The 15,152-nt window shown below is 57.2% G+C and overlaps 1 protein-coding gene across 1 annotated transcript in view; it reads left to right on the top strand.

Annotated features, from left to right (window-relative positions):
- ASH1L (ASH1 like histone lysine methyltransferase) overlaps positions 1 to 15,152 on the top strand; it is a 58,915-nt gene that overhangs the window by 13,249 nt on the left and 30,514 nt on the right. The window contains 2 exon segments of the mRNA XM_050327791.1: positions 2 to 4,040; positions 12,268 to 12,369. Of these exon segments, the coding sequence (XP_050183748.1) occupies positions 2 to 4,040; positions 12,268 to 12,369 (4,141 nt within the window).

Genomic DNA, 15,152 nt, shown 5'->3' on the forward strand with positions numbered 1-15,152 from the left:
CGGCGTTCCAGCGGGGCTGGTTAACAAGGACGCTGCTGGGAAGAAGCTGCTGGGGGTAAACAGTCCTGCGGGTCTGCTGAGCAAGGATTCCGGGAGGAAGATGCCGGGGGCCGGGAATACGACGGTGCTGAGCAACAAAGAGTCTGGAAGGAAGACGCCGGGGATTGGCAGCCTGGTGGGACCGGTTGGCAAGGACTCTGGGAGGAAGATGCCAGGAATTAGCAGTCCGGTGGGATTGGTTAGCAAGGAGTGTGGGAAGAAGCCGGCAGGGATCGGCAGCCCGGCTGGTTTGGCCAACAAGGACTCTGGGGCGCTGAAGGCAGATTCCCTCACACCCACCTCGGAGCCCTTTAAGCTCCCCTGCAATTCCAGCCTCAGCAGCCTGGAAAGCCACGAGCCTGCAGATTTACTGAAGGAAAACGCTGCCAGCAAGCCCTTCGAGAAGCACGTTGTGAGGCAGAGCAAGGAGAGCCTCTTGGAGAAGTTTTCCATTCGGAAGGAGATCGCCGAGGTGGGCAAGGAGATGTTCAGCGACGGGATGTGTGTCCCCCAGGATTCCTACCCCTCCAGCGAGAAGGGGATTTACGAAGCGTCCAAGCACGAGAAGCAGCCCCCAGTGTATTGCACTTCACCAGACTTCAGGACGGGAGGCGCCTCGGAGGTGTCGACGGCGAAGTCCCCGTTCAGCGCGGTGGGAGAGGGGAATCTCCCCTCCCCTTCCCCCACCGTGTCTGTCCCCACCCTGAGCAGGAGCCTCTCGGCATCCTCCTCCTCCTCCTCCTCCCAGCTGCCATCCAACTCCTTGCACTTAAGCTCCACGGCAGAGCTCCTGGAAGGCATCTCAGAGCCCGTGGGCAAGACTCCCTTTTGCTCTGACAGCATCCTGGGGCTGAGCAGGACACTGAACCACCCCCTCGGCACCGATTTTAAAGGTGCCGATAAAGACCTGAGCGATTCGAAGGCTTCCTACGTGGAGACTTCCCGAACTAGCCCTTCCACGGGGAAAAAGCCCCTTTTGGCAGCCGAGACGAGCATCCACGCCACTGTCACCCCCTCCGTGGTCAGTTTTACCAGCCTGTTCAGCAGCAAGCAGTTCCTGAAGATCGGTGCCATCGCTGCGGCCGACAAATCCTGCCAAGGAGCCAAGAACCTGAGCAGCACCCAGCAGTCAAAGCCCCTGAAGAAGAGAAAAGGCAGGAAGCCCCGGTGGACTAAAGTGGTGTCGAGGAGCACGTGCCGACCTCCGAAGGGCCTGGAGCTGGAGAGGTCAGAGCTTTTTAAAAACATTTCCTACGGTGCTCTGTCGAGCAGCAACCTGGAGCAGGCCAAGTTCCTGAAAAACATCGGCTCGTCCCCGTTCGTGGAGCACGAGTTCGTCAAGCACCAGCTGCCCAAGCTGAACGAGGCCGGTGGGCAGTCCCTGGCGCTGCTGGCCGAGGCTGACAAACCAGCCCAGAAGTTCTACGGCGCTCACAAACAGCCCTCGAGCCTCTGTATGTCGGAGGACTTCTTGCCTGACATGTACAAGCCCAAAAGAGGAAGGTCTAAACCCAAGGAGATGCCGGAGCTCGAGGGTCCCCCAAAAAGGACTCTGAAGATTCCGGCCTCGAAAGTGTTCTCGGTGCAGTCGAAAGAAGAGCAAGAGCCTCCCATTTTGCAGCCTGAGGTGGAAATTCCCTCCCTGAAGCAGAGCTTATCAGGACAGCCTTTCCCTAAAAAGAGAGGGAGACCTAAAAGACAGATCAGGTCATCAATTAAAACAAAACCGCCTATCCTGTCCGTGGCGCCTTTTGTTGGAACGGAGAACTCGAGCAAGATGGGGCCCGAAAATGAGCAGCATCGACCTGGGGAGTTCTTTGAGAGAAAGGAGCAGCTCCGAGGGCCTGAGGAGGTCCAAAGCCCCAGCATTTGCAGCATGAGCGATTTGGAAGTCGACTCAGACAGAAAAGTCGCCAAGAGAAATAACGGACAGTTAATGAAAACGATTATTCGAAAAATAAATAAAATGAAAACTCTGAAGCGAAAGAAACTCCTGAATCAGATTCTGTCCAGTACAGTGGAACCAAATACCAAAGGGAAGATGCAATCCAAGCTCCACAACACGGTGTCCACTCTTGCTGCCACGTTCGGCTCGAAGCTGGGCCAGCAAATCAATGTCAGCAAGAAAGGAACGATCTACATAGGAAAGAGGAGGGGGAGGAAACCCAAAGCCGTCCTGAACGGCCTCTTGGCCAGCAGCGCCGCCGGCCTGACGGTGCTGGAGAAGTCTGCCCAGCAAGCTCCCGGCGCCTCCCTGGGCCAGGTCCTGCCCCACCTGCTGCCTCCCGCGGGGAACCCCTCGGAGGTGCTGCCGTCTCCGGTTTGCTCCCAGTCGTCGGCGGTGAGCGGCGGGCAGAGCCCGGTGAGCAGCGACGCGGGGTTCATCGAGCCCAGCCCCGTGCCCTACCTGCACCTGCACCCGCGCCAGGGCAGCGTGGTGCAGACCCTGGCCATGAAGAAAGCGGCCAAGGGCAGGAGGAGGCTGTCCCCGCCCACGCTGCTGCCCAACTCGCCCTCCCACCTGAGCGAGCTGACCTCGCTCAAGGAGGCCACGCCGTCGCCCGTGAGCGAGTCCCACAGCGACGAGACCATCCCCAGCGACAGCGGCATCGGCACCGACAACAACAGCACCTCGGACCGGGCGGAGAAGTTCTGCGGGCAGAAGAAGAAGAGGCACTCGTTCGACCACGTGTCCCTCCTGCCGCCCGAGACCTCCACCGTGCTGAGCAACCTGAAGGAGAAGCACAAGCACAAGTGCAAGCGCCGCAGCCACGATTACCTCAGCTACGACAAGATGAAGAGGCAGAAGAGGAAAAGGAAAAAGAAGTACCCTCAGCTGCGGGGCCGGCAGGACCCCGATTTCCTCGCCGAGCTGGAGGAGTTAATAAGCCGGTTGAGTGAAATCCGAATAACCCACCGGAGTCACCATTTTATACCCCGGGATTTGCTGCCCACCATTTTTAGGATAAACTTCAACAGTTTCTACACCCACCCGACTTTCCCCTTAGACCCTTTGCACTACATTAGGAAACCCGATTTAAAGAAAAAGAGAGGCAGGCCTCCCAAAATGCGGGAAGCTATGGCGGAAATGCCCTTCATGCACAGCCTCAGCTTCCCCCTCTCCAGCACCGGGTTCTACCCCTCCTATGGCATGCCTTACTCCCCGTCCCCCCTGGCAGCTGCTCCCATAGGATTAGGGTATTATGGAAGGTACCCCCCGACTCTTTACCCTCCTCCGCCCTCCCCTTCTTTCACGACCCCCCTGCCTCCGCCTTCCTACATGCATACGGGCCACTTGCTCCTCAACCCCACCAAATACCACAAGAAGAAGCATAAACTCTTACGCCAGGAAGCTTTCCTCACCACGAGCAGGACCCCCCTGCTGTCCATGAGCACCTACCCCAGCGTTCCGCCCGAGATGGCCTACGGCTGGATGCTGGAGCACAAGCACAGGCACCGCCACAAGCACCGGGAGCACCGCTCCTCCTCGGAGCAGCCGCAGGTTGCCATGGACACTATCGCGGCCAACAGCTCCTCCAGAACGGTGCTGGAGTCCCTGAAGCGCTACAGGTTCGGGAAGGAGGCCGTGGGGGAGAGGTACAAACACAAGGAGAAGCACAGGTGCCACATGGCGTGCCCGCACCTGTCGCCTTCGAAGGGTTTGCTGAGCAGAGACGAGCAGTGGGTCAGGAGGGAGCCCTCCGAGTCCAATTCCCTGGCGCTGGGCTTGCAGACCCCGCTGCAGATCGACTGCTCCGACAGCTCCCCGGCCCTGTCCCTGGGGGGGTTCACCCCCGGCTCGGAGCCCCCCGGCACCGAGGAGCACACCAACCTTTTCACAAGTGCAATAGGCAGCTGCCGAGCGCCCGGCCCCGCCGGCGCCGCCGCCGCGCGCAAGAAGCTGCCCGAGAGCCCCGCGCTGTTCGGCGGCCAGGACGCGCCGCTCGGCCGGCCCCTCCGCAAGGAGCCCTCCCTGGAGAAGGCCCTGCAGCCCCTCTCAGGTAAGGGAGCCCTGGGCTTGCTTGGCTGCTGGGCTGGCTGGGTTCTGTTGCACCAAACTGGAGGGGGCAGGTGGAGCTTTGGCTCGCTTGGTGAGCTCTGCCAGTGAGCTGACACAGATCTGCCCCTGGGGCACTCTGTGTGTGTGTGTGTGTGTCCCTCTTCCCAACAGACTCCTCCTGCTTCCTTGCCCTCGGGCTGAGGATGCTTTCTCACAGGAAGCTCTTTGCTTTTTCCCTAGTATTTTAACTTCCTGGAGAGATGAGGTGGAATTTCTCACGATTTTTTTTTTGATGCTTCCAAAGCCGTGGTTCTGCTTGGTTTGGTTTAGAGTAGCATTTCCATCTGAGAAAATGTTGCTTATTCCTTTGGTAACTCCATTTAAAGTTATTTGGATAATCTCTGCTACAGCAGAGCTTCTGAGCTCCTGGGGATGATACTGGGGGTGCCTGAGACCAGACCTTGAAATTTTGGATTTATTTGTGGTTGGGAAATGCTTCAAGCAAAGCTGACTGTGTGTGGCCCAGAGTGGCACCTCCCCTCCAAACCCTGAACTTGTTATGTGCGTAATATTAGAGGGGAAAAAAAAAATCTAATGTGAAATTTAGGACTTCAAGAAATTATTCCCACTTTCCCCACTGGCCTAAGTGTCACTCTGTGCTGCACTTGCTTAGTACAGATGTTTTTGGGAATAATTCTCACACTTTGTGCTAATTACCATGGATGTGTCAGCCAGGCCATGGAACAGATAACCTGGGAAGGACGAGTGTGGCTTGTGCTCCTGCCTGTTAGTGATGAATGAAGGAAGTCTGAGCTGCTTCTCCCTCCCCTACTTGCCTGTATTCTCCCTTGAGATTTAAATCCCTGTCCCAACCCGCTTGTGACTGATATCCCACAGAGCAGGAATAAATCCCTCCTCACATTCCTGACCCTCCTCTTGCAGTGCTCCCACTTGGATGCCTCCTGCCCACCTCTGTGTGGTGGTGGTGGGGGTTTCTCTTGGTTTTATTTTGGCTTTTCAGGGGTTTATGTTTTATTTTGAGGGTGCAGCTGCATCTTGGGCAAGTTCACTTTGCCTTGTGCTGTTCCCTGGCACTGGAGCTACTCGAGGTGGTGGGGGAAGTGTGAAGGAGGAGATGATTGGAAAGAGAAATTCCAAGTGCTGAGTCACCAGAAGGGTTAAACTGGATCTGTGGGATCCCTGGAGGATATTCATGATGCTTTATTTCAGAGCATCCCACATGAAAACCTGCCTCATCTCCAGAGCCTTGTGAACATCAGCCTGGCCTGGCTGGACGAGCAGATGCTTTCTGTGGTATTGGCTGATGCCAGAAATCTTCAGATGGGCTGAGTCAGAGACGAGTCGTGTCAGTTGTTTGGGCAGACGAGGCTGCAGCAGAGGTTGGGGTGTCCTGGGGGGTGAAGTGCAGGTGGAAATTCCCACCTTTAGGGCTGTTTGTAGGACACTGTAGGACACTGTTGCCTGTTCCCCCCGAGTTCCAGGGGCTGCTGCTGCACTTGTGCAGACACCAGGCCGGGTGTGAGGTGACACAGCCCGGGCTGGGGTGGGTACAGGTGCCCTTAGGTCACTTCCCATGGGATAACCGGCACTGTCAGGAACCGCCGTGGTCCAGCACGACCCTGTGGGCTCTCGGGGTGACCCCGGTGATCCCAGGTGATGCCATGAGGGCTCCTGGTAGTTCCTGTCCCAGGGGGTCCTGGTGGTCCCTATCCCAGGGTGTCCTGGTGTTCCTGACCTGGGGGGGTCCTGGTGGTCCCTGTCCTGAGGGATCCCAGTGGTCCATGGCCTGGTGGTCCCTGTCCCAAGGGATCCCAGTGTCACTGTCCCGGTGTCACTGTCCCGAGGGATTCCAGTATCCCTGTCCTGGTGTCCCAGTATCCTTGTCCCAGTGGTCCCTGTCCTGGTGTTCCTGTCCCGAGGGATCCCGGTATCCCTGTCCCAGTGTCCCTGTCCCATGTCCCTATCCCCTGTCCCTATCCCGGTATCCCTGTCCCATGTCCCTGTCCATGTCCCTATCCCGTGTCCCTGTCCATGTCCCTATCCCATGTCCCTGTCCATGTCCCTATCCCGTGTCCCGGTATCCCTATCCTCTGTCCTTGTCCCAGTGTCCCTATCCCGTGTCCCTGTCCTGGTATCCCTGTCCTGATATCCTGTCCTGTGTCCCTGCCCCAGTGTCCCTGTCCGTGTCCCTATCCCATGTATGTGTCCCTATCCCAGTATCCCTGTCTCCGTGTCCCTGTCTCCGTGTCCCTGTCCCGTGTCCCTGTCCTGATATCCCTGTCCCGTATCCCTATCCCGTATCCCTGTCCCGTGTCCGTCCCGTGTCCCTGTCCCGGTATCCCTATCCCGATATCCCTATCCCGTGTCCCTCCGGTCCCGATATCCCTATCCCTGATATCCCTATCCCGGTATCCCTATCCCGTGTCCCTGTCCCGTGTCCCTCCGGTCCCAATATCCCTATCCCAGTATCCCTATCCCGGTATCCCTATCCCGTGTCCCTCTCCCGGTATCCCTATCCCGGTATCCCTGTCCCGGTGTCCCTATCTCGATATCCCTATCCCGATATCCCTATCCCGATATCCCAATCCCGGTATCCCTATCCCGTGTCCCGTTCCCGGTATCCCTATCCCGGTATCCCTATCCCATTCCCGTGTCCCTATCCCGTGTCCCTCCGGTCCCGTTCCCGATCCCTCCCCCGGGACGGGCGGGAAGCAGCGCCCCCTGGCGGCCCCACCGCTCCTCCGCCGTGTGCCGCTCGGGGCGGGGGACACCGAGAAGGGCGGGGGACACCGAGCGGGTCAGGGGACACTGAGCAGGGCCGGGGACACCGAGCAGGGCGGGGGACACCGAGCGGGTCAGGGGACACTGAGCAGGGCGGGGGACACTGAGCGGGTCAGGGGACACTGAGCGGTGTGGGGACACCGAGCAGGGTGGGGGACACTGAGCAGGGTGGGGGACACCGAGCAGGGCGGGGGACACTGAATGGGTCAGGGGACACCGAGCGGGTCAGGGGACACTGAGCAGGGTGGGGGACACTGAGCAGATCAGGGGACACTGAGCGGGTCAGGGGACACTGAGCAGGTCAGGGGACACCGAGCAGGGTGGGGGACACTGAGCAGGTCAGGGGACACTGAGCAGGTCAGGGGACACTGAGCAGGGCCGGGGACACCGAGCAGGGTGGGGGACACTGAGCAGATTGGGGGACACTGAGCGGGTCAGGGGACACTGAGCAGATTGGGGGACACCGAGCAGGGTGGGGGACACCGAGCGGGTCAGGGGACACTGAGCGGGTCAGGGGACACCGAGCAGGTCGGGGGACACTGAGCAGGGCGGGGGACACTGAGCAGGTCAGGGGACACTGAGCAGATCAGGGGACACTGAGCAGGTGGGGGGACACTGAGCAGGGTGGGGGACACCGAGCAGGGTGGGGACACTGAGCGGGTCAGGGGACACTGAGCAGGGCGGGGACACCGAGCAGGGCGAGGGACACTGAGCAGGTGGGGGACACTGAGCAGGTCAGGGGACACTGAGCGGATCAGGGGACACTGAGCAGGTGAGGGACACTGAGCAGGGCGGGGACACTGAGCAGGGTGGGGGACACTGAGCAGGGTGGGGGACACTGAGCAGGGCGGGGGACACTGAGCAGGGTGGGGGACACTGAGAAGGTCGGGGGACACTGAGCAGGGTGGGGGACACTGAGGCGGGTGGGGACACTGAGCAGGGTGGGGACACTGAGCGGGTGGGGGACACTGAGCAGGGTGGGGACACTGAGCAGGTGGGGACACTGAGCAGGGCGGGGACACTGAGCAGATTGGGGGACACTGAGCAGGGTGAGGGGACACTGAGCGGGTCAGGGGACACTGAGCAGATTGGGGGACACTGAGCAGGGTGGGGGACACTGAGCAGGGTGGGGGACACTGAGCAGATTGGGGGACACTGAGCAGGGTGGGGGACACTGAGCAGGGCGGGGGACACTGAGCAGATTGGGGGACACTGAGCAGGTCGGGGGACACTGAGCAGATTGGGGGACACTGAGCAGATTGGAGGACACCGAGCGGGTCAGGGGACACTGAGCAGGATGGGGGACACTGAGCAGGGTGGGGGACACTGAGCAGATCAGGGGACACCGAGCAGGGGGGGACACTGAGCAGGTGGGGGACACTGAGCAGGGTGGGGGACACTGAGCAGGGCGGGGACACTGAGCAGGTCAGGGGACACTGAGCAGGGTAGGGACACTGAGTAGGTGGGGGGACACTGAGCAGATTGGGGGACACTGAGAGGGTCAGGGGACACCGAGCAGGTCAGGGGACACCGAGCAGGGTGGGGGACACTGAGCAGGTCGGGGGACACTGAGCAGGGTGGGGGACACTGAGCGGGTGGGGACACTGAGCAGGGCGGGGGACACTGAGGCAGATTGGGGGACACTGAGCAGGTTGGGGACACTGAGCAGATCAGGGGACACTGAGCAGGGCGGGGGACACTGAGCAGATTGGGGGACACTGAGCAGGTTGGGGACACTGAGCAGATCAGGGGACACTGAGCAGGGTCAGGGGACACTGAGCAGGGCGGGGGACACTGAGCAGGTGGGGGACACTGAGCAGGGTCAGGGGACACTGAGCAGGGCGGGGGACACTGAGCAGGGCGGGGGACACTGTGCAGGTCAGGGGACACTGAGCAGGGTGAGGGACACTGAGCAGGGTGGGAGACACTGAGCAGGTGGGGGGACACTGAGCAGGTCAGGGGACACTGAGCAGGGCGGGGGACACTGAGCAGGTCAGGGGACACTGAGCAGGTGGGGGACACTGAGCGGGTCAGGGGACACTGAGCAGGTGGGGGACACTGAGCGGGTCAGGGGACACTGAGCAGGGCGGGGGACACTGAGCAGGGCCGGGGACACTGAGCAGGGCGGGGGACACTGAGCAGGGCGGGGGACACTGAGCAGGGTGAGGGACACTGATCAGATTGGGGGACACTGAGCAGGGCGGGGGACACCGAGCAGGGTGGGGGACACTGAGCAGATTGGGGACATTGAGCAGGTCGGAGGACACTGAGCAGGGTGGGGGACACTGAGCAGGTGGGGGACACTGAGCAGATTGAGGGACACTGAGCAGATTGGGGGACACCGAGCAGGGCAGGGGACACTGAGCAGGTCGGGGGACACTGAGCAGGTTGGGGACACTGAGCAGGTCGGGGGTCCCCCGAGGCCATGACAGCCCCTGGGCTGTGCCACCCCCAGCCAGCAGCACCAACACCACCCCCACAGCCTCCAAAGCCTCCTCCCTCTTTTTATTCCCTGTCAGGAGTTACAGCCTGTTCCTGCTTGGAGCACTTATTCCCACTGCTTAACTGGGAAAATTCACCTTGGAATGACAGACCCTGCTCCTGGTTTAACCCCCTGGGCAAGCCCAGCACACCCTGCAGCCCCCCCAGCCTGGAGGGATGGGCAGGGGGGCTTGGAATGAGGTGAAACTCCTGGGTTAAGAGCTCTTTAATAATTGAAATAAAGTTATATAATAATAATAACAAGAGGAGCCTTGTGATGGTGCCCTTGTTGAGAAGAATCAGTGGAACAGGAAACCATCCCTCTGCCCTGTTGAGAAGTTGGAATCCTTCGAAAAAAGTGCTGCTGTTCATTCCCTCCTCCAGTGGAGCCCATCACGGGTGTTCCACCAGGAGCTGAGGGTGCCCACAATCACAACAATCCCAAACTTTGGGGCTCCAAACAGGATCTCAAAGGAGATTTTCCCAGGGATTCTGGCAGATCAGGTTGGTGCATTCAAGGGTTCTCCCATGGTTGCACACCCCCAGGGTCTCTCTTGAGCCACTGAAGCCCGTGGAGAGGAATTCCAGGGGAATTTCAGGCCTTGATTTTTGGGCAGAACTTCAGTGTCCCACTGCCTGCCTTGGGTGGAGTTTGTGAGGAAGGGAGGGAGGAGCTCAGGCAGCACTGAGCTCATTCATCACCAACCGTGCTTTAAAGGGAAACAACAAAACCCTGTCTTGAGTCATCCTGGATTTTGTGACTCCTGCAGGCCCTGCACGATCTCCTCACACACTGCCTCGTGCATGTGGGCTTTACCTGGGGTTTCACACATCAGTTCACTCAGATCTCAGGATTTTTTTTTGTGTCTTGGCGTTTTCAGCATCGCAACACACGGATTTTCCTGTGGCATTTTAACAACTCCCACAGCCTTTGCTTTGGGGAGTAATTGGGGCTCTTTAAACTTCAGGAAAATCAAACAAGTAAGGAAATACAGTAAGAAAATATTACAGTAAGAAAATATTTACGTGTGGGAAGGGGGACAGAAATGGGTCTTTGCTCAAAGCTGCCACAGCCAACCCTGTCCCCTCACCCTGCAGCAGTCGTGGGATTTTTGTGGCTTTCTAAAAATGGCTTTGACTCAGGTGATGGGAACTGTGCTTCCTGCTGCCCCATGGCATCATCCAGGGATTTAGCAAGTGACAGCAAGCCCTGTGCAGTCAGAACACAGAGGGAAACGTGCTCTGCAGGTGCCTCAAATGCAGTGCTGGTTTGTGTGCAGATAATCATCATCCTCGCTTGTTTAGGCCCTGGGGCTTTTACAGCTCTGCCCTGATGGACTGACACAGAAATATTTGGGGTTTGACACAGAAATATTTGGGGGTTTTTGTGTTTTCCTCCCTGGGGAGGAAAAGCAGCAATGAAAAGGGACAAATCTAAAGAGTTTTAAAATTTTAAAAGCATGGTGAGCTGGGTTCTGGAGAGCATCTCCAGCAGGTCAAGGGGGGTGTTATTCCCACTGCCCTGCCCTGGAGAGGCCACATCTGGAATGGCTCTGGGATCCCCAGTCCAAGAGAGACTTGGAAACACTGCAGTGAGTCTGGTGGAGACAAAGACAAGCAGGGGATTGGAGTCTGTGTCATCCAGGCAGGCTGGGAGAGGTGGGATCAGTCATCAGAGAGACTGGGAGAGCTGGGGTTGATTGGTCATGAGAGAGCTGGGAGACTGGGATCATTTATCCGTAGAGACTGGGAGAGCTGGGATCAGTCATCCAGAGAATCTGGGAGAGCTGGGAGACTGGGATCAGTCATCCAGAGAGCTGGGAGAGCTGGGATCAGTCATCAGAGAGTCTGGGAGAGCTGGGATCATTTATCCATAGAACTGGGAGAGCTAGAATCAGTCATCAGAGAGCTGGGAGAGCTGGGATTGACTGGTCATCAGAGAGCTGGGAGAGCTGGGATTGACTGGTCATGAGAGAGCTGGGAGAGCTGGGATCATTTATCCAGAGAGTCTGGGAGAGCTGGGATCATTTATCCAGAGAGTCTGGGAGAGCTGGGATCAGTCATCCAGAGAGACTGGGAGAGCTGGGATCAGTCATCCAGAGAGACTGGGAGAGCTGGGATCAGTCATCAGAGAGACTGGGAGACTGGGATCATTTATCCAGAGATCTGGGAGACTGGGATCAGTCATCCAGAGAGCTGGGATCATTTATCCAGAGAGCTGGGAGAGCTGGAATCAGTCATCAGAGAGCTGGGAGAGCTGGGATCATTTATCCATAGAACTGGGATTGGCCAGCCTGGAGCAGAGGATGCAGAGGGAGCTCTTCCCAGCATGTCCATGTGCAGGATGGGAGGGAATGAAGCAGGAGGAGCCACACTGGTGCTGGTGGTGCCCAGTGGCAGGAGAGGGGCAGAGGGAATGGGCTGAAGTTCTGGGAGTTGTGTTTGCACAGAAGAGAACAGTGTTTGTGTTTGCACAGAAGGAACAGTGTATGCAGTGAGGGTTGTGGAATCTGCATCCTTGGAGGGTGTAAGAAACCCAGTGGGACATGGTGGCCCTGAGCAACCTGCTCTAGCTGACCCTGCTTTGAGCAGAGGGGTTGGTGCAGATAATCCACAGAATTCCTTTTCCCTGAAAATCAAGGAATGAAGCCATTGGGTTAATGTGAAGGCAGCAGTATGAGGGTTTTCTCTTTTTTTTTTCTCTCCATAAAAACTAATGCTGAAGTTACTACCTGGTTTTACTCATGGCTTGTTCCCTGCCCTACCTGTTCCATCAGCCTGGGAGGAATTCCTTCCTGGTGTTCCATTTCCACCCTTCAGGCACTGAAACGTTCCTAAAAGCCAAACCAGAGCAACCTCCCGTTGACCACTTGCTGTTGCACTGGCACTGCCAGAGTGAAATGATGGTTCCTGTGCCTCTCTTCCCCCATCTCTCTGTTCCTCAGGCACTTTGCCAGCCCAGGACAAACCCTCACAGAGGCAGTCGGAGAGCACAAACTGCAGCCCTTCCAGGAAGAGATCCACGTCGGAGAGCACGGCTTCCCCAGGCAAGTCGTGCTCAGGGGGCCTCGCTTTGGGGCCTTCCTGGCACACACAGCTGGTGTGCAGCATCACTGTGGGCACAGCGAGGTTTTCCACTGGTGTTTTGGGGTGCAGGTGCAGGTTTGGTTCCTCACCGGGTTGAGTCAGGCCTTGTGAAGGTCGGGGCTTTGATGTTCTCCAGAGCTGTGGCACTGCAGTGAATCTGTGAGTCAGAGGGGTGGATTCATTCCTGGGGAAGAGCCTGACCCCTGTGCTGCTCTGGAGGCAGGTCAGGAATGATCCTGGGAGAGGGATGGAAGTGCTGAAAGGAGCTCTGGTAGCACCTCCATCGAATGAGGACAAGGCTGGGGTGCCCAGAGCCCTGGGGCAGTTGAGCAGCAGGAGATGGAATTGGCCTCTTCAGCCCTGGGATGACGTTCCCTGCAGCTCACTGCTTGGGGATTCTCAGGATGGGAAAAGTTCTCCCTCCTGATGGGGCAGTGGAGCTGGGGAAGGGGCTGGAGCAGCAGGAGGGGCTGAGGGAGCTGGGGGGGCTCAGCCTGGAGAAAAGGAGGCTCAGGGGGGACTTTCTGGCTCTGCAACTCCCTGACAGGAGGGGGGAGGCAGATGAGGGTCAGGATCTTCTCCCAGGTAATGACACAGGAGGAGAGGGAACGGCCTCCAGCTGTGCCAGGGGAGGGTCAGGTTGGATATCAGGAGGAATTTCCTCCTGGAAAGGGTTGTTAAGGATTGGAATGGGCTCCAGGAAGGTTTGGAGTCCCCATCCCTGGAGGTGCCCAAGGAAGGCCTGGCCGTGGCACTGAGTGCTCTGGGCTGGGGGCCAAGGTGGGGATGGGACAAAGGTTGGGCTGGATGATCTTGGAAGTCTTTTCCAACCTCAACAATCCCCTGATTCTGTGACTCTGTGTGTTTGGGCTCGCTTTTGTCAGGAGGTCACCCGTGCAGATGCCGTGTGTGAACGTGTGTGTGTGTTCCTGTCAGTCATGTTTTCATCCCTGTGACAATTTATGGAATTTATGGACCAAGCTGTGACAGGGAAGGTCTGAAAACCTTCATTTCCTGCATGTTACCATCCAGCTGTCAAGTGTGTGGTGAACCAGACCCCTGAGAGCAGGAAAGATTGGACAGATTCCACTCCTTCCAGTGGAAGGAGTCCCTGCCCATTGCAGGGAGTGGAATGAGATCACAGAACCCACAATATGCTGAGTTGGAAGCCTACAAAACCCCTCAGCAGGTGGGGAAGGGATCTCCCTTTTCCCTCTGGCTCACTGGGAAGGGGAGCTGCCTCACCCTGGGAGTGGGAGTGTTAAAAGTTCAGGAACATTGGAATGACATGAATCACAAGTTTCTCGGCTTCAAAGCCGCTCGAGCGATGATGCAGCCGAAAGGACCGGTCATTGTTGTGTTTGCCGTGGGTCTGGAATGCGTGTGGGATTGCAGTGTGTTTGTCAGAGGGCTGCAGCTGGCCCTGGGATCAGAGCCTGGATCAGACCCCATCCCTTTGGAGCAGTTCCCAAGCAGCAGCACTGGGTTGAGGTTTGCTGTGCTGGCAGGTGGGTTCTGGGAGGAAGCCCCCACGTGCATCTGAAGGCCAACAAGGAAGCAAAGGGTTGATTTATCTTCATTATTTTGCCTGAAATAGAAAGCTGGAAGTGTAAATCCAGGTTGTTTTGGAGTTGTTGGGGTTGTGCAGATGCTCACAGGAGGCTTCTCTTGTCCTTTGTCACCGGGTCAGAGGGGTTTTTTTGAAACGTGCTTTGCTGACTCTTCCTCCTCCAAACTCCCTGAAGCACCTTCTCTTTTGCACTTCCAATCCCTGGCTTTGGAATCACAGTGAGGATTCCCATTTGTCCAGAGCAGCACACCAGGACTGGGGAACCCTGGGGCTAGAAAACATTTCAGCTGTGCCTTGTCAGCTCACAAATCATCTCCCTTCTGTCAGAGGGAGAAGCCTTCCTGAAACACTTGGTGCTCTTTCCCTTGACACCAGACCGCTCAATCTGCAGCCTGGGCCCCGCTGGGTTAAGCAGATCTGATCTGAATAATTGGCCACAATTGCTGCAACGTTCTGTCACGGTGCTGATGTGCACTTGGGATGTATTTATGAGGAGGAGGCAGCATCCGTTTCATTCCAGGGAGAACAGGGTTCCTTCTGATGGAATGTTATCGCTGAGGAGCAGCAGGGCAGCTTTGGGAAGCTCCGAGCTGGGAACAAATCCCTTTTTTAATGCAGCATAATCTATGTGGTTGACCTGGAAATTCTCTTTTTTTCAAACACCCAGTCTGCAGCTCTAAAGCATGTAACAGTTTTAAAAGGGAGATCTAAATTTACTTCCTTTGTAGATTAGCCTTTCTCTTTTGTCCAGATATTTTGATTTGCCTTTATCCAGTCAGTTCTGTCATCATTAGGCTCGTGTTTCTGATAAGAGTGGTTTGCAAACATTTCAAATGCTCCTCAGTTTTTTATCAGGGTTCAAGTTTTTATGTGCACAGACACTTTCAGTGTGGGATAGAAGGAAACTTGAGTTCTGGAGTGTATGAACCCTCATTGCTTTTTGCTGTTGCAAGGGGCTGAGTGTGAAATCACTGTTAACAACTGATGTTAAAGCTGATGATGTAAAATGTCTGCTCCCCTCTGGAAGAAGAGGGGTCGTGGATGGAAATGGGGTGGATGGAAATCGGGTGTCCTGTCATGGGGCGTTCTGGGCAGTCACCAAACACCATCAGCCCGTTCGGTTGATGTGTTTTGGTTGTGACTCCACCCGGTTGCCCCCAGCTTTGCTGAGGC

Source organism: Myiozetetes cayanensis, unplaced genomic scaffold (genome assembly GCF_022539395.1).
Source record: "Myiozetetes cayanensis isolate MyiCay16 unplaced genomic scaffold, myiCay2020 scf35, whole genome shotgun sequence".
Classification (NCBI taxonomy): Eukaryota; Metazoa; Chordata; class Aves; order Passeriformes; family Tyrannidae; genus Myiozetetes; species Myiozetetes cayanensis.